The 22,401-nt window shown below is 43.7% G+C and overlaps 1 protein-coding gene across 2 annotated transcripts in view; it reads right to left on the bottom strand.

Moving 5' to 3' along the window:
• Positions 1-8,628: 8,628 nt before the first annotated feature.
• Positions 8,629-22,401, bottom strand: part of SENP2 (SUMO specific peptidase 2) — a 47,617-nt gene continuing 33,844 nt past the window's right edge. Inside the window, exons 14-18 of one of the 2 annotated variants that reach the window (XR_009209354.1) lie at positions 20,058-20,137; positions 17,928-18,012; positions 15,895-15,990; positions 10,362-12,200; positions 8,629-9,928 (exon numbers count right to left, since the gene is read on the bottom strand). Coding sequence is in view for 1 of the 2 variants with exons in the window: in XM_032171829.2 (XP_032027720.2) it covers positions 12,138-12,200; positions 15,895-15,990; positions 17,928-18,012; positions 20,058-20,137 (324 nt within the window). In the remaining variant the exon portion in view is untranslated. Of the gene's footprint in view, positions 12,201-15,894; positions 15,991-17,927; positions 18,013-20,057; positions 20,138-22,401 lie in introns of both variants that reach the window. The other variant, XM_032171829.2, reaches the window with a different exon arrangement.

The following is a 22,401-nucleotide window of genomic DNA, read 5'->3' as shown; positions in this document are numbered from 1 at the left end:
GGCTGGAGTGTAGTGGCCTGATCTCTACTCATTGCAGCCTCCACTCCCAGGTTCAAGCAATTCTCCTGCCTCAACCTCCCAAGTAGCTGGGATTACAGGTACCTGCCACCATGCCCAGCTACTTTTCTTGTATTTTCAGTAGAGACGGGGTTTCACCATGTTGGCCAGGCTGGTTTTGAACTCCTGACCTCAAGTGATCCTCCTGCCTCGGCCTCCCAAAGTGCTAGGATTACAGGCATGAGCCACCATGCCTGGCCAATTTTTTAAAAAATTTAAAAAGATTTGAGGCCGGGTGCAGTGGCTCACGCCTGTAATCCCAATACTTTGGGAGGCTGGGGCAGGCAGATCACCTTAGGTCAGGAGTTCGAAACCAGCCTGGCCAACATGGTGAAACCCTGTCTCCACTAAAAATACAAAAATTACCCAGGCGTGGTGGTGCACGCTTGTAATCCCAGCTGCTTGGCAGTCTGAGGCAGGAGAATTGCTTGGACTTGGGAGGTGGAAGTTGCAGTGAGCCGAAATTGTGCCAGTGCACTCCAGCCTGGGCAACAAAGTGAGATTCTGTCTCAAAAAAAAAAAAAAAAAAAAGATTTGAAGGTTGAAAGTATTCCTTGATACATGGGCTACAGAATGGATGTTGTTAGCAGACATGGAAACATTCATCTCCTTGTACAGCTCTTGGGTGACCAGGTACGTTGTCAGCAGTAATAATTTGAATCTCAATAGGGGACTTAAAATATTCAGTAAACTATGCTGTAAACAGATGTGCTGTCACCCAGGCTTTGTTGTTCTATTTCTAGGGCACAAGCAGAGTAGATTTAGCCTCATTCTTAGGGGTCCTAGGATTTTTAGGATGGTAAATGAGCATTGCCTTCAGCAAAGTTACCAGTTGTGTTAGCCCCTAAGAGTCAGCCTTCCTTTGAAGCTCTGAAGCCAAACATTGACTTCTCCGCTTTAGCTATAAAAGTCCTAGATGACATCTTATAGAAGGCTGTTTTTGATCAACATTGAACATCTGTTGTTTGGTGTAGCCACCTTCATCAAGGATCTTAGATCTTTCAGTTAACTTGCTGCAGTTTCTCCAACAGCCCCTGCTGCTTCACCTTGCACTTCTGCATTACAGACACAGCTTCTGTGCTTAAACCTCATGAACCAACCATTGCTAGCTTCCAATTTTTCTTCTGCAGCTTCCTCACCTCTCTCAGCCTTTATAAAATTGAAGAGAGTTAGGGCCTTGCTCTGGACTAGGCTTTGCCTTAAAGGAATCTTGTGATTGTTTTTTTTTTATTTTTTATCCAGGTCACTCAAACTTTCTCCCTATCAGCAGTACGGGTGTTTGACTTTCTCGCTGTTCCTGTGTTCAGTGGAGTAGCACTTTTAATTTCCATCAAGAACTTTTCCTTTGTATTCACTTGGCTGTTTGGCACAGAAGGCCCAGCTTTCAGCCTGTTGTAACTATCAACATGCTTTCCTCACTAAGCTTCATCATTTTTCTTGCCTTTGACTTAAAAGATGTGTAACCCTTCCTTTCACTTGAACACTTAGAGGCCATTACAAGGGTATTAAGTGGCCTGTTTCAATATTGTTTCTTAGAGAATAGGAAGGCCAGAGGAAAAGGGAAAGAGATGGGGAATGGCAGGTCAATGAAGCAGTCAGAACACACACAACCTTTATAGATTGTTTGCCACGTGGGCATGGTTTGTGGTGCTGAATTACAAAAGTGATATCAGAGATCACTGATCACAGATCACCATAATAGATAATATCATAATGAAAAAGTTTGAAATAACTATTGCAAGAATTACCAAAATGTGACACAGAGATACAAAGTGAGCACACTGTTGGAAACATGCCAGTAGACTTGCTTGATCCAAGGTTGTCACAAATGTGCAATTTGTAAAAAACGCGGTATCTTCAAGTGCAGTAAAGCAAAGTTCAGTAAACAGGGTATGCCTGTGTTCTGGGAAGTCAGAAGGGCAAGATCAGCCTTGGACTGAGGAGTGGGTGCTGGACCTGGCACTTCCACCAACGTGCTGTGCAAAGGTTGGACGAGAAAAGCCGGGCTCCATTTATAAGCTTATGTTCATAGACTTGGGGAGCCTACGAGAGATGGCTGCCAAGCATCCAAGTGATCTTAGGAATAAAGATTTAACACTGACTGCCAGAGGTAGCCAGTTAGGCTTTTTGGGATGACAGTTCATAGCACAGCGGGGGCAGTTGGTGGTGAGGTGATGGGATTCCAGAGCAGCCACATTCCCCCTATACCATGTAAAATGTGTTCCTCACTGATGTCCCCACTCATTTTCTCATTTCCAATTTCAGTGATGCTGACTTGACTTTTGAAGTTTTACGGCATGGAGCTGTCCAGCTGTCCCCCCTACTGTTACTCTCACTGCTGTGGTTGGCATGAATATGGACAAGGGACAGCCTGGCCCTTCGTGTGGCCAGTAGAAGCCCCTGTACCTGTGGCTCCACCTTCGCCCTCCCCCATTTAGGACTCAAGCCCACTGCCCTCACAAAGGTAGAAACAAGCCATAGGTGCCAGTCAGCCCAAGAGAAGCTGGGGGATTCTTGGCAACCATGGTCATTACTGAAAGCTGTTCCCTAATTGAGGTATCCATGGCAAATGAGCAAGAATACATTTTTTTTTGAGACAGTGTCTCGCTCTGTTGCCCAGGCTGGAGTGCAGTGGTGCGATCTTGGCTCACTGCAGCCTCTGTTTCCCCGGTTCAAGTGATTCTCCTGCCTCAGCTTCCCGAGTAGCTGGGATTACAGGAGCGTGCCATCATGCCTGGCTGATTCTTGTATTTTTAGTAGAAACAGGGTTTCACCATGTTGGCCAGGCTGGTCTCCAACTCCTAATCTCAGGTTATCCACCTGACTCGGTCTCCCAAAGTGCTGGGATTACAGGTGTGAGCCACCGCACCTGGTAGAACAGCACTTTTTTTTTTTTTTTTGAGTGGAGTTTCGCTCTTTTTGCCCTGGCTGGAGTGCAGTGGTGCGATCTGGGTTCACTGCAACCCCTGCCTCCCGGGTTGAAGTGATACTCCTGCTTCAGACTCCCGAGTAGCTGTGATTACAGGCATGTGGCACCACGCCTGGCTAATTTTGTATTTTTAGTAGAGACGGGGTTCCACCATGTTGGCCAAACTGGTCTCAAACTCCTGACCTCAGGTGATCCTCCCGCCTCGACCTCTCAAAGTAGTGGGATTACAGGCGTGAGCCACTGCGCCCGGCCTAGAATAGCAGATCTTTGAAGGAAGGGCTTTAAGTACAGGCCCAAGAACTTGGTGATGACTCTCAGGATGAGGAGGCATCTGGGAGGGGGAGAAGTGACACAGGAACCTCCAAAAGTGGACCCCTTTGACTCCACCTATCAGATTTCATTGCTTGGCCTGTATTACGGGTGGCAGAATTCCAGGTTTAGCTTCTAAAGTGCCCATTTCCAAACTATTTGTCTATGAATATGTGCAAGAAAAGAGAAAAGGGTGCTGACATGATGTCTGACTTGCCCTGGTACAAAGCACCCATAACGTGTCCTAGAGCTGCAAAAATGAAGAGGAGACCACATGAAGAGGGATTAGACAGGAACAAGACCAGCTAGCTTTGTTTCTAAGCAAGGACTTTTCTCCCAGCAGCCCATTTCCAAGAAACCCAAGTACTGGATTGTTTTGCAACTGGACTCAACTTTCTTGAGTTTTCTGAGGGCAGCACCAGCATGAGACCATCCTTTACAGGACGGCGCCCTGTTCCACCTTACAGTGAGGAAGAACAGTTTCATGCGTATGAACTGGGCTCTGATGAACTGTTCACATGTGGGCTCAGACCACTACAATCTTTGTATTAATTTCTTCAGCTATAAATCCCAGTCTTGACAAGACAGTCTGACATCCCAGAAAGTCCTAACTGCACATAATTTTACACTAAAATAGTAGTTGTTAAATGGAGATTTAGCTTAACCACAAAGGTTTTATTCATTAGCCAACATCACTCCAAAAGCCCCTTCCTACCACCTTAGATGGAACCCCTTGCAAATCTATGATGCGTAGCGGTCTGTTAATCTAAGCCTGAACATCCCTTTTGTCCTGGTTGTCCCCCAACCCTCCAGCTCTGCCCTGTGCCATTCTTGGTTCCTCGAACATGGAGCTCTGGAAAGGAAGGTCTGATACAGGCTGGCTGCAGATCAGAAGAGGATTCCAGCATAGAGGGAGAATTTAAAATAGGAGAAAAGGAGAATTGATAGAAGTTCGGAGGAGTTTCAACAAAGAACCAAATTAGCTGTAGACAGGAAGACGGCATCTTGACAGTGACGGGAGGCAAGGGTGAGAGAGAATGCTGGGCTGCTAAGGACAGGCAGGGAAGATCAATAAGCTTGCACCAATTGGGATCCAAATGGCTGAGTAGACAGAGAAGGAAGGGAGAAGGACTTGAAGAGTATGAAAAGTATCTGGCCTAGTCTTATCCCTACATCCCTGGGGAAGGATGTGGGCCACAGAGGTATCTCCATGTTTCTATTATGAAAGGAGCCCACAACTCCAGATGGCTAGAAACCAGCCTAAACCATATGTGCATCCAAACTTCTGTGTCTTGGGGCCTGCTGGAGACTTTTTGACCTACTACCACGACGACTAACAACACTGCTAGCAAATTCCCCGGATGTTCACTGTCAATTCCTGCTGCTGCCTTTTATTTCCTCCCTTCACTCCGCTTAAGGCACTGAGGAACAGAAATTGAAGATGCATCCCATACAGGTTAGTTTTCTGTTTTTTTCCTCTTGAGACGGAATTTCGCTCTGTCACTGGGGATGGAGTGCAGTGGTGCGATCGCTGCTCACTGCAACATCCGCCTCTCAAGTTCAATGATTTTCCTGCTTCAGCCTCCCGAGTAGCTGGGATTACAGGCGCCCGCCACCACACCTGGCTAATTTTTGTATTATTAGTAGAGACAGGGTTTCACCATGTTGGCCAGGCTGGTCTCGAATTCCTGACCTCAAGTGATCTGCCTGCCTTGACCTCCCAAAGTGCTGGGATTACAGGCGTGAGCCACCATGCCTGGCCCATTCTTCTAATCTAACTCATATCAGCCACATAAAGTCATTGTCTCTAGAAACCCTAATTGAGTGTTCTTAACAGCTCTTGCTCTCTCAGAAACAGCTGGCACGAGGGGAAACTTCATAGACAAAATTATATTCTTTTTATTTTCCCTTTGGACAAAGCGTCTTCCTCTGTTGCCCAGGCTGGAGTACAGTGGCACAGTCATGGCTCACTGCAGCCTCAACCTCCTGGGCTCAAGCAGTCCTCCCACCTCAGCCTCCTGAGTAGCTAGGACCACAGGCATGCACCACCACACCTGGCTAATTTTTCAAATAATTATTTTTATTTCAATAGTTTTTTTGGGGGACCTGGTGGCTCACACCTGTAATCCCAGCACTTTGGGAGGCCAAGGTGGGTGGATCACTTGGGGTCAGGAGTTTGTGGCCAGCCTGGCCAACATAGTGAAACCCCGTCTCTACTAAAAATACAAAAATTAGCCAGATGTGGTGGCATGCACCTGTAATCCCAGCTACTTGGGGGGCAGAGGGGGGAGGATTGCCTGAGCCCAGGAAGTCAAGGCTGCAGTGACCTGAAATCATGCTGCCGCGCTACAGCACAGGCAAGAGTGAGCCCGTCTCCAAAAAAAAAAGGGAAAGGTTGTAGGTGAATAAGACATTACCTACACAGGGTAAGAAACAGGGTGAAGCCAGCAAAACTACTGTGAATGCATTTGTGTAGTTTTTGCTCTTGGACTGGTGTTTATTTTACAGAACTACAAAACAAAAGCAAAAAGCAAGTCCCTAAACACGAAGAAAAAATGAATCCAACTGTGTATCAAGTTGACAGCATAATCAGAGAAAAAATTATTTTGATTTTAAAACAGTATTTTCATTGCGAATCTCTAGTGGGATATAGTCTAAGAATAAAAATAATTGCAGGCCAGGCGCGGTGGCTCACACCTGTAATCCCAGCACTTTGGGAGGCCGAGGTGGGCAGATCACGAGGTCAGAAGTTCAAGACCAGCCTGGCCAACATGGTGAAACCCCATCTCTACTAAAAATACAAAAATTAGCCGGGCGTGGTGGCAGGAACCTGCAGTCCCAGCTACTCGGGAGGCTGAGGCAAGAGACTCGCTTGAATCCCGGAGGCAGAAGCTGCAGTGAGCCGAGATTGCACCACTGCACTCCAGCCTGGGTGAGACAGAGCCAGACTCTGTCTCAAAAATAAAATAAAAATAAAGGGATGATTCATGTCCCACCCAGGATAGAGCAGCACAGTGAGAGATTTTATCATGTTACTCAGAATGGTGTACAATTTAAAACTTACAAAGTGTTTATTTCTGTTACTGTCATTTAATGTTTTCAAACCACAGTTGACCAAGAGTAACTGAAACCAAGGAAAGCAAAACCACAGGTAGGGGGATTTTCTGTACTGTTCCATTTTGCCTAAGTCTTGAAATCCCCATAAGAAAAGTTTTTTTTGTAAAGTAGTTGAAAGAAAGATAAAATTATTGACTAAAATGGTATTAAATCCCCTCGAATGAACTGAAGGCCTACATATGAAAAATGTTATAAAACTTAAATCAGTGGAGACACAGTCATCCCATGCTGGAAGAAATGAGTCAAAATACCAATGGGTAATTATCTTTTTCCTGATTTTAAAAAATATGCATAATTTTTTTTTTTTTTTTTTTTTTTTGAGACGGAGTCTCGCTCTTTCACCCAGGCTGGAGTGCAGTGGCACGATCTCGGCTCACTGCAAGCTCTCCGCCTCCTGGGTTCACGCCATTCTCCTGCCTCAGCCTCTCCGAGTAGCTGGGACTACAGGCGCCCGCCACCACGCCCGGCTAATTTTTTGTATTTTTAGTAGAGACGGGGTTTCACCGTGGTCTCGATCTCCTGACCTCGTGATCCGCCCGCCTCAGCCTCCCAAAGTGCTGGGATTACAAGCGTGAGCCACCGCGCCCGGCTTATACATAATTTTTAACCCAGAAATTGTAATGCTAAGTTTCTTAGAATAAACCAAACATTGTGCAAGGTTATATTCAGTAATACTGGATTAAATAAATGTTATAGCCATATAGTGGAATACCGTGCAATTAAAATGATATATTTATTGACGTGAAAATGTTCCAGTGGAAAAGGAATTATATAATCGTTTATATAATTTTGTATTTGTTAATAACAAGTTATATACACACACAGGCCTCTACATGTATTCACACACCCATGAAGGGGGAAGGCCAGGATATATACCCATTTTTTTTTTTTTTTTTGAGACAGAGTCTCAGGCTGGAGTGCAGTGGTGTGCTCTCGGCTCACTGCAACCTCCGCCTCCTGGGCTGAAGCGATTCTCCTGCCTCAACCTCCCCAGTAGCTGGGATTACAGGCGCCCACCACCACACCCAGCTAATTTTTGTATTTCTAGTAGAGATGGGGTGTCATCATGTTGGTCAGGCTGGTCTTGAACTCCTGACCTCGTCACTGGCCCAACTCAGCCTCCTAAAGTGCTAGGATTACATGTGTGAGCCACCGCGCCCGCCCCAAATGTTTATGTTAAGAGGTATTAACTCTGGTTGTGAATTTGCAGAATTAACATTCTTTACCTTATCCGTATTTTTTATGAACCCCTATCACTGATATAATTAAATAAAAATAAAAGGCGACAGGGTGGTAGTGTGGGATCAGACTTTATGATCGCCATGAGGGGGGTTGTTGCTGGGAGGCCATGGAAGGGGAGTGGTAAGGTTGCCTCGTGTGTTCTTAAAGTACATACTGCCAAGAACTCTCTCTGTTGCTTCTCCTGGCACTTTCCTAAGTGTATTCCATAAAATAGTTCCACAGGTGTCTCATAGAAAAGGGTTCAATGTCCAAGTTTTGGGAAATGCTAGGTTAAGACATAACTCGTTCATATCAAACTTCTTATGATGTTTGTTATACATCCCCAGGAGGAAAGGACATGGTACACATATTCATTGGCCCACAGACCCTTTGCTTTATATCCTTGAAAAAAAAAAAAATTGGGGTCTTGCTGTCTTGCCCAGGCTAGTCTCAAACTCCTGGGCTCAAGCAATTCTCCTGCCTCAATGGCCCCCAAAGTGCTGCTATTTCATATTTTTTATACAAGTTACAAGACTTCTACTTAACACATTTTAGGAAATGCCCATCTAAGAACCTAAAGATTAAGGATTGTTTCCACCACATATTTCCATCAAGAGTCTCAAAGCTGCTAGGCTGTTTTCCTAGATTTAGATGGAGTCATCTCAAAACAGCCTCATACTCATAGTCTATATGGTTTTTTGGTCTCAAGCTTTATGGTTTTAAACCTAATTGGCTTCTTGCGGTCAGGTCACTTAGAGCGGTATTTTCCTTCTCTGCATTATGTGTTCATTAGCGGACAGAGAAATCAACTTGGTGGTTACAACCTAATTTTTTTAAAAAACTGAAATAAAACTACCAGAGTATAGTAAGGATATATATTACTTCACAAAAGTGTATGTGAAATTTTTGTGTCCATATATAATCACACTGTGTGTGTGTGGTCACAACATAAAATACTTATTCCTATGAGTTGCAATAAAAACAAGTGAAAGCCATTGAATTAAAGAGATGAATTTATTGGTAAATAGATAAAATTAACACCTATTTTAATATATCCAAACCCCTTCCTTATATATATTAGGTAAATTAAAAGAAAAAAAATTATCAAAGCAATACTACAGCCAGCTAGATCGCCAATTTACAAATGAGCTAAGTACCATAAGTTTGTTTGAATATCAGGTGCTTCAGAGTTTTTCTCAAAGAAACAGTTATAAAAGAGATTAGGTTCCCAATTAGTTCACAAAAGCTAATTTAAAGAATGTAGCTTAACTATAGTACTGAGGTTGTCACACACTTAACTTTCGGTCTCTTGCTTATTTATTCATATTTGAGGTTCACTGTTTCTACTAGGATACATTCCGCCCACACTCACACCTTGGTCCCCACATCAAGCAGCTCCTCACAGCTGGCAGACATCTGCTATCAGACATGGTGTTCTGAAGTTGTGCTTAGGATTTCAGAGGAGGAAAAATTCAGAGGTTCTAATAGCCTTGGGTAACTGAGGTAGAATATGGGGCTCCCAAGAGTATCTTCCATATGCCCCAAATCTGTTTCCCTCCCACCCCCATCCAGCTCTGTTCAAGGTCAAGTTTGAGAAAGATACTTGCTCTCAATGGTATATTTTTAAAATCTACATCAATTTTTAAGAGACTACCTGCTAAAAGAGGGTAATGGCTCACTGCATCTTTTCTCAACCCCCTAAACTATTTTAAAAACACACCGGCAGGGACAGACGCAGTTGCTCACGCCTGTAATCCCAGCACTTTGGGAGGCCGAGGCGGGCAGATCAGTTGAGGTCGGGAGTTTGAGACCAGCCTGACCAGCATGGAGAAACCCCGTCTCTACTGAAAATACAAAATTAGCCGGGGGTGGTGGCACATGACTGTAGTCCCAGCTACTCGGGAGGCTGAGGCAGGAGAATCGCTTGAACCTGGGAGGCGGAGGTTGCAGTGAGCCGAGATAGTGCCATTGCACTCCAGCCTGGGTGACAAGAGCGAAACTCAGTCTCAAAAAAAAAAAAAGGCTGGGTGAGGTGGCTCACGCCTGTAATACCAGCACTTTGGGAGGCCGAGGCGGGTGGATCACCTGAGGTCAGGAGTTCAAGACCAGCCTGGCCAACATGGCAAAACCCCGTCTCTACTAAAAGTACAAAAATTAGCAGGGTGGTGGTGGGCACCTGTAATCCCAGCTACGCAGGAGGCTGAGGCAGGAGAATCGCTTGAACCCGGGAGGCGGAGGTTGCAGTGAGCCGAGATCGCACCATTGTACTGCAGCCTGGGTGAGAAGAGTGAGACTCTGTCTCGGGAAAAAAAAAAACAAAACACTGGCTTTAATGGTGATAATTTGCTACTAATAAAATCAATAGCTGTTTTTTCAACTGAACACTTAAAATTTTAGATCCAAATAAACTGTTTGGATCTAAGAAACTATATTACTAACATGTTTCTTTATGCCAAGGGAGACATGTGAGTGCCTAGAGAAGTATGGCCTGTGGTCTCTCACATTCAATTCAGGAACTCAGAGTCCAGCAGAAGGCCATGCTATAGACTTCAACACTCTGCTCTTCCCAATTTCATTATGTCCTGGAAGTTGTAAGAGCCGTCCGGAAGAGTGTACGTTAATGGAAAGCTCAGTGAGAACTGCTCTGAAGAAGCCCCTCAAATAATACATTAAGCCCAGCCTCATTCATGTGGGTGGAATACAAACTGCCATTCCTAACAGGACTTACCTAGCACGGAATCGATCTTAACCATGGTACCAAACTCTCAAGTGAAGCACGCTGATGCCCAGTGACAGCCAGGCGTTTGGTGTGATGCTGGCCTCATGAACCTCTGGCCTTTTTGGCTGTGCTCGCTGCCTGGTCCCAGTACTCACTGCACAGTGCCAGGAGCCCATGGAAAGGAGCAGGGGCTGCGGGAGGGAGGGAGGGGGGTGTGGCACAACCTGCTCCCGCTTCAGTCATCGCCCACCACGTGGCCTCTGGCTGACCATCAAGTAGGCCCAGCATTTTCCATCCACACCACAGGCCCAATGTCCTAAACCAGGAGTTTTACAAGTCTCAGGGAACTGGCCGCAATAGCTATAACCAGTACACCTCTGGGACCAGCAGCCAGAGCACTCCAAAGGGCAGGCATGTAGATTCATGGGTAACACATGCCTAATTTTTCCAGTTTTACCTCTTGCTTTTATGAACCAGAAGGAGTCTGGGAGGTTTAAGTAGGGAGAGGGTTAGAAATCATTTCAGCATATACTTTTTTAGGTTCTGCCAGACAACCTTTTATTACATCAGAAAAGCAACACTAGGCACTAGATCTTGCAAAATATGTTCTGACCAACTCTAAACTGTCTGAAGTTATAACCACATCAGTAAGGTTTTTAATGAACAAAAAAGTTAAATAGAAACTTTCATATGCAAAATAGATTATTGTGTAACCGGCAACCTCAGAGCCAAGTACTAAATTTTCTTCCACAAATTTCAGTGGGGATGGAGTGGGGAGATGTTAGTCTTCGTGAGTAGAAAACTTAATCTAGACTTAATATATAGAAAACAAAACCTCTGAGGAAAAATAGCTTTAAATTGAATAGTATCTTTTGAAATAAACAGTTCAGGCCAGTCCCTACAATTCTGAGGTTTATACTCAACCAGATCTGGGATGAAAATGAAGATTTAGGTTTACAGTTACTTCAAATCCATGAATCCAGTTTGAAGACTAAGCCAAGTCACCGCATTTCCAGAAGGGGAAGTCTCTTTAAGATGACCACAACACTCTTCGGAAGGTGCTGGATAGTCAGAGTCCCTTGAGCACAGTCCCACTGTTCACGGCACTGCGCCAACGCTGTAGTGTCAGACTTCCTCTGAAAGGCAACGGGAGCCTAACCCACAGCATTTGCATTTCTCCCAGCATTTTTTGAGCCTCAAAAAAAAACAAAAACAAAACAAAAAAAATCCCAAACCCTCCAGCTTCATGTTGGCAGTTACTGCTCCAGCTCCACTTCCTTCCGCCCCCAGTGAGAGTTCCCTCCTGCTCTTCAGCAGGGAGTGGCAGCTTGAGTAACATTCCTTTCAGAAATAAATAGTTCAAACAAGTAATTTAGAGCTATCTGTAAAAGAGCAGCGGTAAATGACCACTGCCCATTATGTTTGCAAACGAGTGAGTGAATGAATACGCTGAACAAACACACAGAAAACAATTCACAGAATAAATCCTGCATTTCCCACATTCATAGGGAAAAGAATCTCTTAAAAAAAATATTAGCGTTTGTTCTTGTGTGGGTTGAACAGTCCAAAGCTCTGAGCAGGCACAGCCTTACAAACAGGATTGCAAGCAGCCCTCTGCACCCCAAGTCAGGATAGAGTACAGTGAGAGGCCTTCATGCACTTTTGACAGCTCAGTACCTGTGAGAACAGAAGTGATGCAGGGACTTTTTAACCCACAATGCATGAGGTATATGGAAATGTCTGTGAAAGAACCACCAGCAGCTAGAGGGACCAGGCAAAGTTTTCTCACAGCAACTGCTGATGAAGGATTTCCCACACCATCTTCTTCCGGAAGAGAGGCATCTGGTGCTGCAAAGAACCCCATAAACAATGCACGTGTTACATATTAATGTGCACACAGCACAAGCTTCAGGTGTAATCATGTAATAAAGCAGGATGTCCATGTTCTTTTTCTAAGCGTTGACATTTTTACATCATGGAACATACTTATAAAACCATTTTTAAAAGTTTATAATTACATGATATGTACCATAAGCATTTTTTTTTTTTTTTTTTTTTTTGAGATGGAGTCTTGCTCTGTCGCCCAGGCTGAAGTGCAGTGGCGCGATCTGCTCACTGCAACCTTTGCCTCCTGGGATCGAATGATTCTTGTGCCTCAGTCTCCAGCGTAGCTGGGACTACAGGCATGTGCCACCACACCCGGCTTATTTTTTATATTTTTAGTAGAGACAGGGTTTCACCATGTTAGCCAGGCTGGTCTTGACCTCCTGACTGCAGGTGATCCGCCCGCCTCAGCATCCCAACGTGCTGAGATTATAGGCAAGAGCCACCACTCGCGGCCTACCATAAGCATTTTCATATGTTAAGGAAAACCAAAGTAGGATGTAGAATTATACAGTATAGTACAACTTCACAGTCCTGCAAATATCCACGTGGTGGCAAAATAGGCAACTTTTCTACTTATATGAATTTTCAAAACATTCTAAAATGAACATATTCTGTTTTTTATGAGAAAAACTTATTTCTTTAAATAAAGAACAACGAAATCTACAAGTTTCTTTCTACTCTACCAGGCGTTGTATATTGCCAATTCTGTTCAGATAGCAACTTCTCCCTTTAAAAGCTCATCTTGTTAGGTTCAGAGAACAGCCGACTGCTTTGCTATTTGGCAACATTAAACAATGAGATGTTTTGCTTAATAAATTATTCTGCTTTAACTGACAATCACTACCTGGGCAATTTGCAAAGAAGCAACACAAAAAGCAACTCCAAAATTACCCGTAGTACAACTAGTCCTTCTAGTGAAATCGGAAGTTCACATTCTTGGCCGGGCGCGGTGGCTCATGCCTGTAATCCCAGCACTTTGGGAGGCCAAGGTGGGCATATCACCTGAGGCCAGGAGTTCGAAACCAGCCTGACCAACGTGGAGAAACCCCATCTCTACTAAAAATACAAAATTAGCCGGGGGTGGTGGCGCATGCCTGTAATCCCAGCTACTTGGGAGGCTGAGGCGGGAGACTTGCTTGAACTTGGGAGGCAGAGGTTGCAGTGAGCTGAGATTGCGCCATTGCACTCCAGCCTGGGCAACAAGAACGAAACTCCATCTCAAACAAACAAAAAAAGAAGTTCACATTATTGAGGTACTCCTGATGTATCATTATAAATAGTTGGATGTCCCTTACTATAAACTAGTGATGTCACCGGGCGTGGTGGCACATGCCTGTAATCCCAGCACTTTGGAAGGCCAAGGCAGGTGGATCACCTGAGGTCAGGAGTTCAAGACCAGCCTGGCCAATATGGTGAAACCCTGTCTCTACTAAAAATGCAAAAATTGGCCGGGCGCGGTGGCTCACGCTTGTAATCCCAGCACTTTGGGAGGCCGAGGCGGGCGGATCACGAGGTCAGGAGATCGAGATCACGGTGAAACCCCGTCTCTATTAAAAATACAAAAAATTAGCCGGGCGTGGTGGCGGGCGCCTGTAGTCCCAGCTACTCGGAGAGGCTGAGGCAGGAGAATGGCGGGAACCCGGGAGGCGGAGCTTGCAGTGAGCCGAGATCGCGCCACTGCACTCCAGCCTGGGCGACAGAGCAAGACTCCGTCTCAAAAAAAAAAAAAAAAAATGCAAAAATTAGCCAGGCATGGTGGTACATGCCTGTAGTCCCAGCTACTGGGGAGGCTGAGGCAGAAGAATCGCTTGAACCTGAGAGATGGAGGTTGCAGTGAGCCAAGGTCACACCACACTGCACTCCAGCCTGGGCAACAGAGCGACTCCATCTCAAAATAATAATAATAAACTAGTGATGTCCTACCTAGGGGTGGGGGCTAAAAAGTCTTAACACATGATTCTTAAATTATTTTAAATAGTTCAAAACATCTAGTAAAAACTGCACATTTGCTCTTAGTAAAACTGCTGAGACTAAGCAATAAATGCCTTTATTTTTTACTGGAATTGTATTAATTCAGCATGCATGGGAGTTCTAGTTACTTCGTATTATAATAGAGTTGGTACTACAGTTTGTATTCATGGAACACGTACAGTTTGCTTGGTAGACAACATCTATCAGAATAAGGTCTGTGGATGAAAAATATTTTTTAATGAGGTTGTCCTCAGTTGTAAAAAGGTTGAGAATCCACTGTTACAAATTATCAAGAATTCCCAACATACTTGAGTTCCAATCAAATGCAAAGCCATGGAGAATTAAACAAACAAAAGAGCAGAACAGGCTGGGTGCGGTGGCTCACGCCTGTAATTCCAGCACTTTGGGAGGCTGAGACAGGTGGATCACAAGGTCAGGAGTTCAAGACCAGCCTGGCCGACATGGTGAAACCCCATCTCTGCTAAAAATACAAAAATTAGCTGGGTGTGGTGGCGCATGCCTGTAGTCCCAGCTACCGGGGAGGCTGAGGCAGGAGAATCACTTGAACCCGGGAAGCAGAGGTTGTGGTAAGCTGAGATTGTGCCACTGCACTCCAGCCTGGGCAATGAAGCGAGACTTCATCTCAAAAAACAAAAACAAAAAAAAACAAAACAAAAAAACACAAAAGAGCAGAACAGAAAGGAAAAGCAGTATTCACAAGTTACATCTTAGACCTGTGGCTTCAGTTCTCACAGGCCCATTTTTCCCCTGCTGTTAAACACTGACATACCTCTTTCTTTGCCTAGAAATAATAATACACAGGAACCAATGAATGCCAGAGTTCAGAGATTTGCAAATTGTGCCCATTGTGTCACCAAAGACTAGGATAAACCTGAGAGCAGATAAAATAACCCTGATTCTGGCAGGAGTAGGGCTAAAACCAAGATTTACAGCAATAACAATAGCACAGCTACTACTATTTTTTTTTTTTTTTTTTTTTTGAGACGGCGTTTCTCTCTTGTTGCCCCAGGCTGAAGTGCAATGGCACGATCTCAGCTTACCACAACCTCCACCTCCCGGGTTCAAGCAATTCTCCTGCCTCAGCCTCCCTAGTAGCTGGGATTACAGGCACGCACTACCACATGGCTAATTTTTTGTATTTTTAGTAGAGACATGGTTTCTCCATGTTGGTCAGGCTGGTCTTGAACTCCTGACCTCAGGTGATCCACCTGCCTTGGCCTCCCAAAGTGCTGGGATTACAGGCATGAACTCAGCTACTACTATTTATTTTACTTATTTATTTTTGAGACAGAGTCTCGTTCTGTCGCCCAGGCTGGAGTGCACTGGTGCAACCTCGGCTCACTGCAACCTCCACCTCCTGGGTTCAAGTGATTCTCCTGCCTGAGTCTCCTGAGTAGCTGGGATTATAGGCATGCACCACCACGCCTGGCTAATTTTTGTATTTTTAGTAGAGATGGGGTGTCACCATGTTGGCCAGGCTGGTCTTGAACTCCTGACCTCAGGTGATCTGCCCGCTTCGGCCTCCCAAAGTGCTGGGAATACAGGTGTGAGCCACCACGCCTGGCCAGCTACTACTATTGAGAGCTGAATGTGTGCCAGGCGCTGGCCAAGTGCCTTATCTTGCTTAGTAACAAGTAAATGGATGAAGAGGGTCTTCACTCACCTGAGTAAATGTGATAGGTTTGTCCCTAGAAATATAATCTGCATATTTACAAGTAAACATTCCACAATCACTCCCATTCAACTGTTGAGGAATCTCCTAAAATTACAAAGAAAAAGGAAGAGAGGAAAGGGCAAAACATCATGAAATATGAATTCCTTGGACTTTTTCTAAATATTGCTGTAAACAATATCATAAAGGTAAATATTAAATCAAGTATTACCTAAACACACAGTCATATACAAAAAACACAATTATTCTTACTCTACGTGGTATAAAACATGGATCATAGCAAGGGAAAAACAGGCCTTGTGAGAACTGAAGCCACAGGTCTAAGATGTAACTTGTGAATACTGCTTTTCCTTTCTGGTCTGTTCTTGTGTTTGTTTAATTCTCCATGGCTCTGCATTTGATTGGAAACCCTAACTATGAGATGCAGTGCATGACCTCACAGGAAATGCTTTTCAGAAGAGAAAAACACAAAGTGAGAGTTGCATCTCTCAGCTCCCATTCCAAGAAACCAAACTGAAAGGAGGTTTACTACCAGGGATGCTAGTCAGAATTATTTCAGAAGCATTTATCAATTTTAAAAAGGGCCAAGTGTGGTCAATCGGAAATGTAACTTCTCTAGCTAAGAAAATAAGACTACTGCTTTGGACCCTACAGCTTCAAGGCGGACAGAGAGAAGTTCCTGGATAGGCTTTAACCAATTAGGATCTTGCCTTGACAGATCAGCTCTGCCGTAAGGCAAAAACAACACTTGCTACAAGCAGCACTAAGAGCATAATAAGCCAAAGGTGGTGGATTCTAAACCCACTGAGCTCACACCTTCTCCAGGCCTGTGTTGCCCTAATCTTGGCAGTCCCTGACACACTCTGGCTATCAGTCAGAATTAGCACAAGTTAGTAAGAGTACGGGAGAGGCCACTTCCACTGCTGGAAAACACACTAGATGACAACAGCTCAATGTTTACTCAAAGAAATGAAGTTGATTATGATTTTTAAAGTTTGCTTAAATACATACCACCCATACATATGCAGATACCTCACATTTTTCTCTCGAGCCTAGCATCTCTCACAGAATGGACAAAACTACAGACTACAATACACAAAGGCAATTTGTTTTCTTTATTCCATTTCCCATACCAGAACACAGTATTCATCCTAACAGACTCTTCCTTATATCTGTGCTCTCCTTAGGAAATTTCAAAGCTTATCCTTCAAATTTTTCTTTTTCTTTTTTTTTTTTTGAGACAGTCTCGCTCTGTTGCCCAGGCTGGAGTGCAGTGGCGCAATCTCCGCTCACTGCAACCTCTGCCTACTGGGTTCAAGTGATTCTCCTGCTTCAGCCTCCTGAGTAGCTAGGATTATAAGCACGTGCCACCAGACCCAGTTAATTTTTAGTGGTGACAACGTTTTGCCATGTTGGCCAGGCTGGTCTCAAATTCCTGACTTCAGGTGATCTGCCCACCTAGGCCTCCCAAAGTGCTGGGATTACAGGTGTGAGCCACCGCGCCTGGACCAAATTTTTCAGTTTAGAAATTAAAATGCTTTTTTGGCATGGGATCCTAAGACTTAAATAAACAAACTCCCAAATTTTGGAAAAGAAATGTAAACTTTCATTAGCACCAACCGGGAAATCAGCCAACTTGAATGTATTGGGTTTCTTCCCAATTCTGTGAGAGATATGCAAGCATATGTTAACATTTACATTTAGACAAGAAGATGAAAGCTAAGCAACCATTTTAGTTAAATTAATTGCTAAAGATTTAGAAGCAGATCATTCTTAAGATGTATACTCTGGCCAGGCATGGTGGCTCACACCTGTAATCCCAGCACTTTGTTTTGGGAGGCCCGAGACTAGCCTGGGCAACAAAGCAAGCTCCCATCTCTACAAAAAAGAAAGAAAGAAAAAAAAAAGATGTGTACTTTAAAAGTATGCAGGGAGGGAGGAAGGGCAGGAAGGGAGCCAAATCTGGATAATATACTATTAGTAAATCCAACAAAGTATGTCAAATATAGATGATCGTCACTCACATGTGGTTTCATGCTGTAATGGGTCCACTCTAAAAGATTCAGATCAATATTTCTTTTGGTCTTACTTTCATCCTGTAAATACTGACTAAAAAGCAAAACAAAGAAGGAATACATCAATAAATCCCTACAGAAACTAACCATTATGGTTACAAAGGGCTTTGTGATGTTAAACAGATATGCCATTCTCAAATCCATATTCATTAGCTTTTTAAAAACGTGACTGCTTTCTGGATTTTTTTTTTTAAGACAGAGTCTCGCTCTGTCGCCCAGGCTGGAGTGCAGTGGCGCAATCTCTGCCTCCCAGGTTCACGCCATTCTCCTGCCTTAGCCTCCCAAGTATCTGGGACCACAGGAGCACGCCACCACGCCCTGCTAATTTTTTGTATTTTTCTTAGTAGAGATGGGGTTTCACCGTGTTAGCCAAGATGGTTTCGATCTCCTGAGCCTGTGATCCCGCCTGCCTCAGCCTCCCAAAGTGGCTTTCTGGATTTTTTATTTAATTTGAGGAGGTCTGCTTACAAAAATTGTACATGCTTGTTTTTAAAAGTTGAAATATATATCAGGTTGATAAGCATTAGATGCCCCCACCAAAATTAAGATATAAAAAAAAACATAGGCCAGGTGTGCTGGCTCACGCCTGTAATCCCAGCACTTTGGGAGGCCAAGGCGGATGGATCACCTGAGGTCAGGAGTTTGAGACCAGCCTGACCAACATGGAGAAACCTCGTCTCTACTAAAAATACAAAATTAGCTGGGCATGGTGGCACAAGCCTTTAATCCCAGCTACTTGGGAGCTGAGGCAGGAGAATCTCTTGAACCCGGGAGACAGAGGCTGCGGTGAGCCGAGATCATGCCATTGCACTCCAGGCTGGGCGGCAAGAGTGAAACTCCATCTCAAAAAAATAAATAAATAAATAAGTAAAATAAAAAGCCAAAGACCACCGGGCACAGTGGCTCACGCCTGTAATCCCAGCACTTTGGGAGGCTGGGGCAGGCGGATCACCTGAGGTTGGGAGTTCAAGACCAGCCTGATCAACATGGAGAAAACCCGTCTCTACTAAAAATTCAAAAATTAGCCAGGCGTAGTGACGGAAGCCTGTATTCCCAGCTTCTTGGGAGGCCGAGGCACGAGCATCACTTGAACCCAGGAGGCAGAGGTTGCAGTGAGCTGAGACTGCACCACTGCATGGGGTGACACAATGAGAGTCCATCTCAAAAAAAAAAAAAAAAAGCATGAATGTAATAAAATATGAATTTTCAAATCCTGTTATAAGCAGCACATCAAACTATACTGTATGATCCCAGTAAGAACATTTCTATACATGGGATAATATATGTATATGTACGAACGCAAATGTATGTGGGCACAATTTATACACATCTTACAAAGAAAAGACTAGAAGAAAATCATTTTATAAACAATTGGTGTATCTTATGATTTTTAGAATCTTCTTCTCTATGCTTTTCATTCAAGATAACCATAAAAAAATATTATTTTATACTAAAACAATATGGAATTATTGTTAGCAACAACTTTTCTTCACAAGATTCATTTGTCCTTAGTAAAGTTAAAAGAAGGAACTTCATTGTGAGCAGAAAAGGAAAAATGGACCCATCTTACTGACGCATTTCCTCACTGAACTCATGTTACTACCTTACCTAGCTAAGAAGTAGCTATGCTTTAAAGACCGGTTTCTATTATAGCAATTACTATTTGAAACAGTCCCCTCAAACCACACACTTTAAACACTGCCCCTGGGTTCTGAGATAAACCCAACTCTCATGGAAAGCATAAAGATATGAGTGGGCTTAAGAATTTAGAGGACTAACACTCCCCAACTAACAGTTGCTTAGAACCTTCAGAATAACGTATCGATCCCAAAGAAATCTAATGCAAATCACAGGATTCTAATAAGATCTATTTTACATCATAATACATGACAAACTTGTTTCCAGTGATGCTACTAAACATATTTTCTCAGTTGAAATCAGCTATTAAAAATAAAATGCATGCTAAGTCCTGAAGGAGCCTTAACTATACATTAGACTACCATCCACACAGCTTCCTAGGATGAGATAGAAGAGAGATCACCTCAACACGCGGTAGTGAGGTTTTCAACCTTTACTTACAGGAGAATCTCACAGATCCTGTGGCCCTTTTGTCCCATAGAATCCAGATATTTAAGACACTTTTTTCTTAGGTCAATCACCTATAATGGAAAAAGATAACATCCAGAAACATCTTAAATGTTAAGAGGAGAATTTTACTTCCAAAAATAAAAGCATCTTTTAAAAAATACATGTACCAATATAAATTTTTTATGTATCTCAGAAATCCATTTATGGGCCAGGCATGGTGGCTCACACCTGTAATCCCAGCACTTTGGGAGGCTGAGGCGGGCGGATTATGAGGTCAGGAGTTCGAGACCAGCCTGACCAACATGGTGAAACCCCGTCTCTACTAAAAATACAAAAATTAGGCGTGATGGCACACGCCTGTAATCCTAGCTGCTCAGGAGGCTGAGGCAGGAGAATCACTTGAACCCGGGAGGCAGAGGTTGCAGTGAGCCGAGATTGTGCCACTGCACTCTAGCCTGGGTGACAGCGAGACTGTCTCAAAAAAAAAAAAGAAAAAAAAAAAAGAAAAACGATACCCACTTATATTGGTACATGTATTAATTTTTTTTTAAGTTAAAAATGTATCTTATGTATCTTTAGTAAAAAAAAGTGTGTTTTTAAGTTAAAAAAAATTAGTGGTCCTCTCAGAGTGATGAGACTTTTTTTTTTTTTTTTTGCCTTCTTTTTATCTGTATCTTTTTTTTTTTTCTTTTTTTCCTTTTCTTCTTTTCTTTTCTTTTTTTTTTTTTTTTTTTTTTTTGAGACAAGATCTCACTCTGTCACCCAGGCTGGAGTGCAGTAGTGTGATCACGGCTCACTGCAGCCTCAACCTCCTGGGCTCAGGGAATCTTCCACCTCAGCCTCCCAAGTAGCTGGGACCACAAGTGTGCACCACCACGCCCAGCAAATTTTTAAATTTTTGTATAGACAGGGTCTTTACATGTTGCCCAGGCTGGTCTCAAACTCTTGGGCTCAAGCAACCCCTCCTGCCCCAGCCTCCCGAAGTCTGGGATTATAGGCATGAGCCACCACACCAGGCCTTATAAATGCATTTTTCTGCAATAAACCTGTACTATCTTGTAAACAAAACTAAATAAATACAATAACCCTTATGTGTACTAAGACTCTTTCCTGTTAAAAATGAAAGCTCCTCGGCCGGGCGCGGTGGCTCCCACCTATAATCCCAGCACTTTGGGAGGCTGAGGTGGCGGATCATGAGGTTAGGAGTTCGAGACCAGCCTGACCAACATGGTAAAACCCCATCTCTACTGAAAATACAAAAGTTAGCCAGGTATGGTGGTGCACACCTGTAATCCCAGCTACTCAGGAGGCTGACGCAAGATAATCGCTTGAACCCGGGAGGCGGGCTGCAGTGAGCCGAGATCGGGCCACTGCACTCCAGCCTGGGAAACAGAGCAAGACTCCATCTCAAAAAAAAAAAAAAAAAAAGAAAGCTCCTCAAGCACAAGGACTTCGTCTTGTAGCCTTCTAAAAGTTGTTCAACTCAAGAACTAAAAAGGAGGCCAGGTGTGGCATCTCACCCATCATTTTGAGAGGCTGAGGTGGGAGGAGTGCTTAAAGCCAGGAGCTCGAGACTAGCTTGGGCAAAAAAAACAAGACTCTTGTCTCTACAAAAAAATTAAAATAAATTTAAAAAAATTAGCCAGGCATAGTGGTGCATGTCTGTGGTCCCAGCTACCTGGGAGGCTAAAGTGAGAGGATCACTTGTGCCCAGGAGGTGGAGGTTACAGCGAGCTATGGTTGTGCCACTGCACGCCAGCCTGGGTGGCAAAATGAGACCCTGTCTCTAAAAACAAAAATTAAGAAAAAAAAAAGAAAGAAAAAGAAAAAAAGGCCAGGCATGGTGGCTCACACCTGTAATACCGGCACTTTGAAAAACCAAGGCAGGAGAACCACTTGAGGCCAGGCGTTGGATACCAACCAGGGCAACATAGCAAGACTCCATCTTGCCAAATAAATAAAATTAGGCAAGCATGGTGGACCATGCCTGTAGTCCTAGTCACTCAGGAGGCTGAGGCAGGAGGATCACCTGCCAGGACTTCCAGGCTGCAAAGAGCTATGATCACACCAGTTCACTCCAGCCTGGGCAACAAAGCGAGACCTGGTCTCTAATTTTAAAAAATAGTAAAATAAAATAAACATAAAATTTTTAAAAGAATAAATAAAAAGAACTAAAAGGGTTGGGTGAAGGATGGGACATTAAAAAAAAAACTAAAAAGAGACTGCAGAGTATGCTTATAATATATACTATTGGCCTCTATACACAGGGCAGAAAAGGGCAGCATTATTTTTAAAAAATGGTCTTTATCCAAGTCCAACAATTAACCATTAACCC

This window comes from Hylobates moloch, unplaced genomic scaffold (genome assembly GCF_009828535.3).
Source record: "Hylobates moloch isolate HMO894 unplaced genomic scaffold, HMol_V3 SCAFFOLD_13, whole genome shotgun sequence".
Classification (NCBI taxonomy): domain Eukaryota; kingdom Metazoa; phylum Chordata; class Mammalia; order Primates; family Hylobatidae; genus Hylobates; species Hylobates moloch.
Note: the sequence above shows the minus strand (reverse complement) of the source record. Positions and strands in the feature narration are given on the sequence as shown.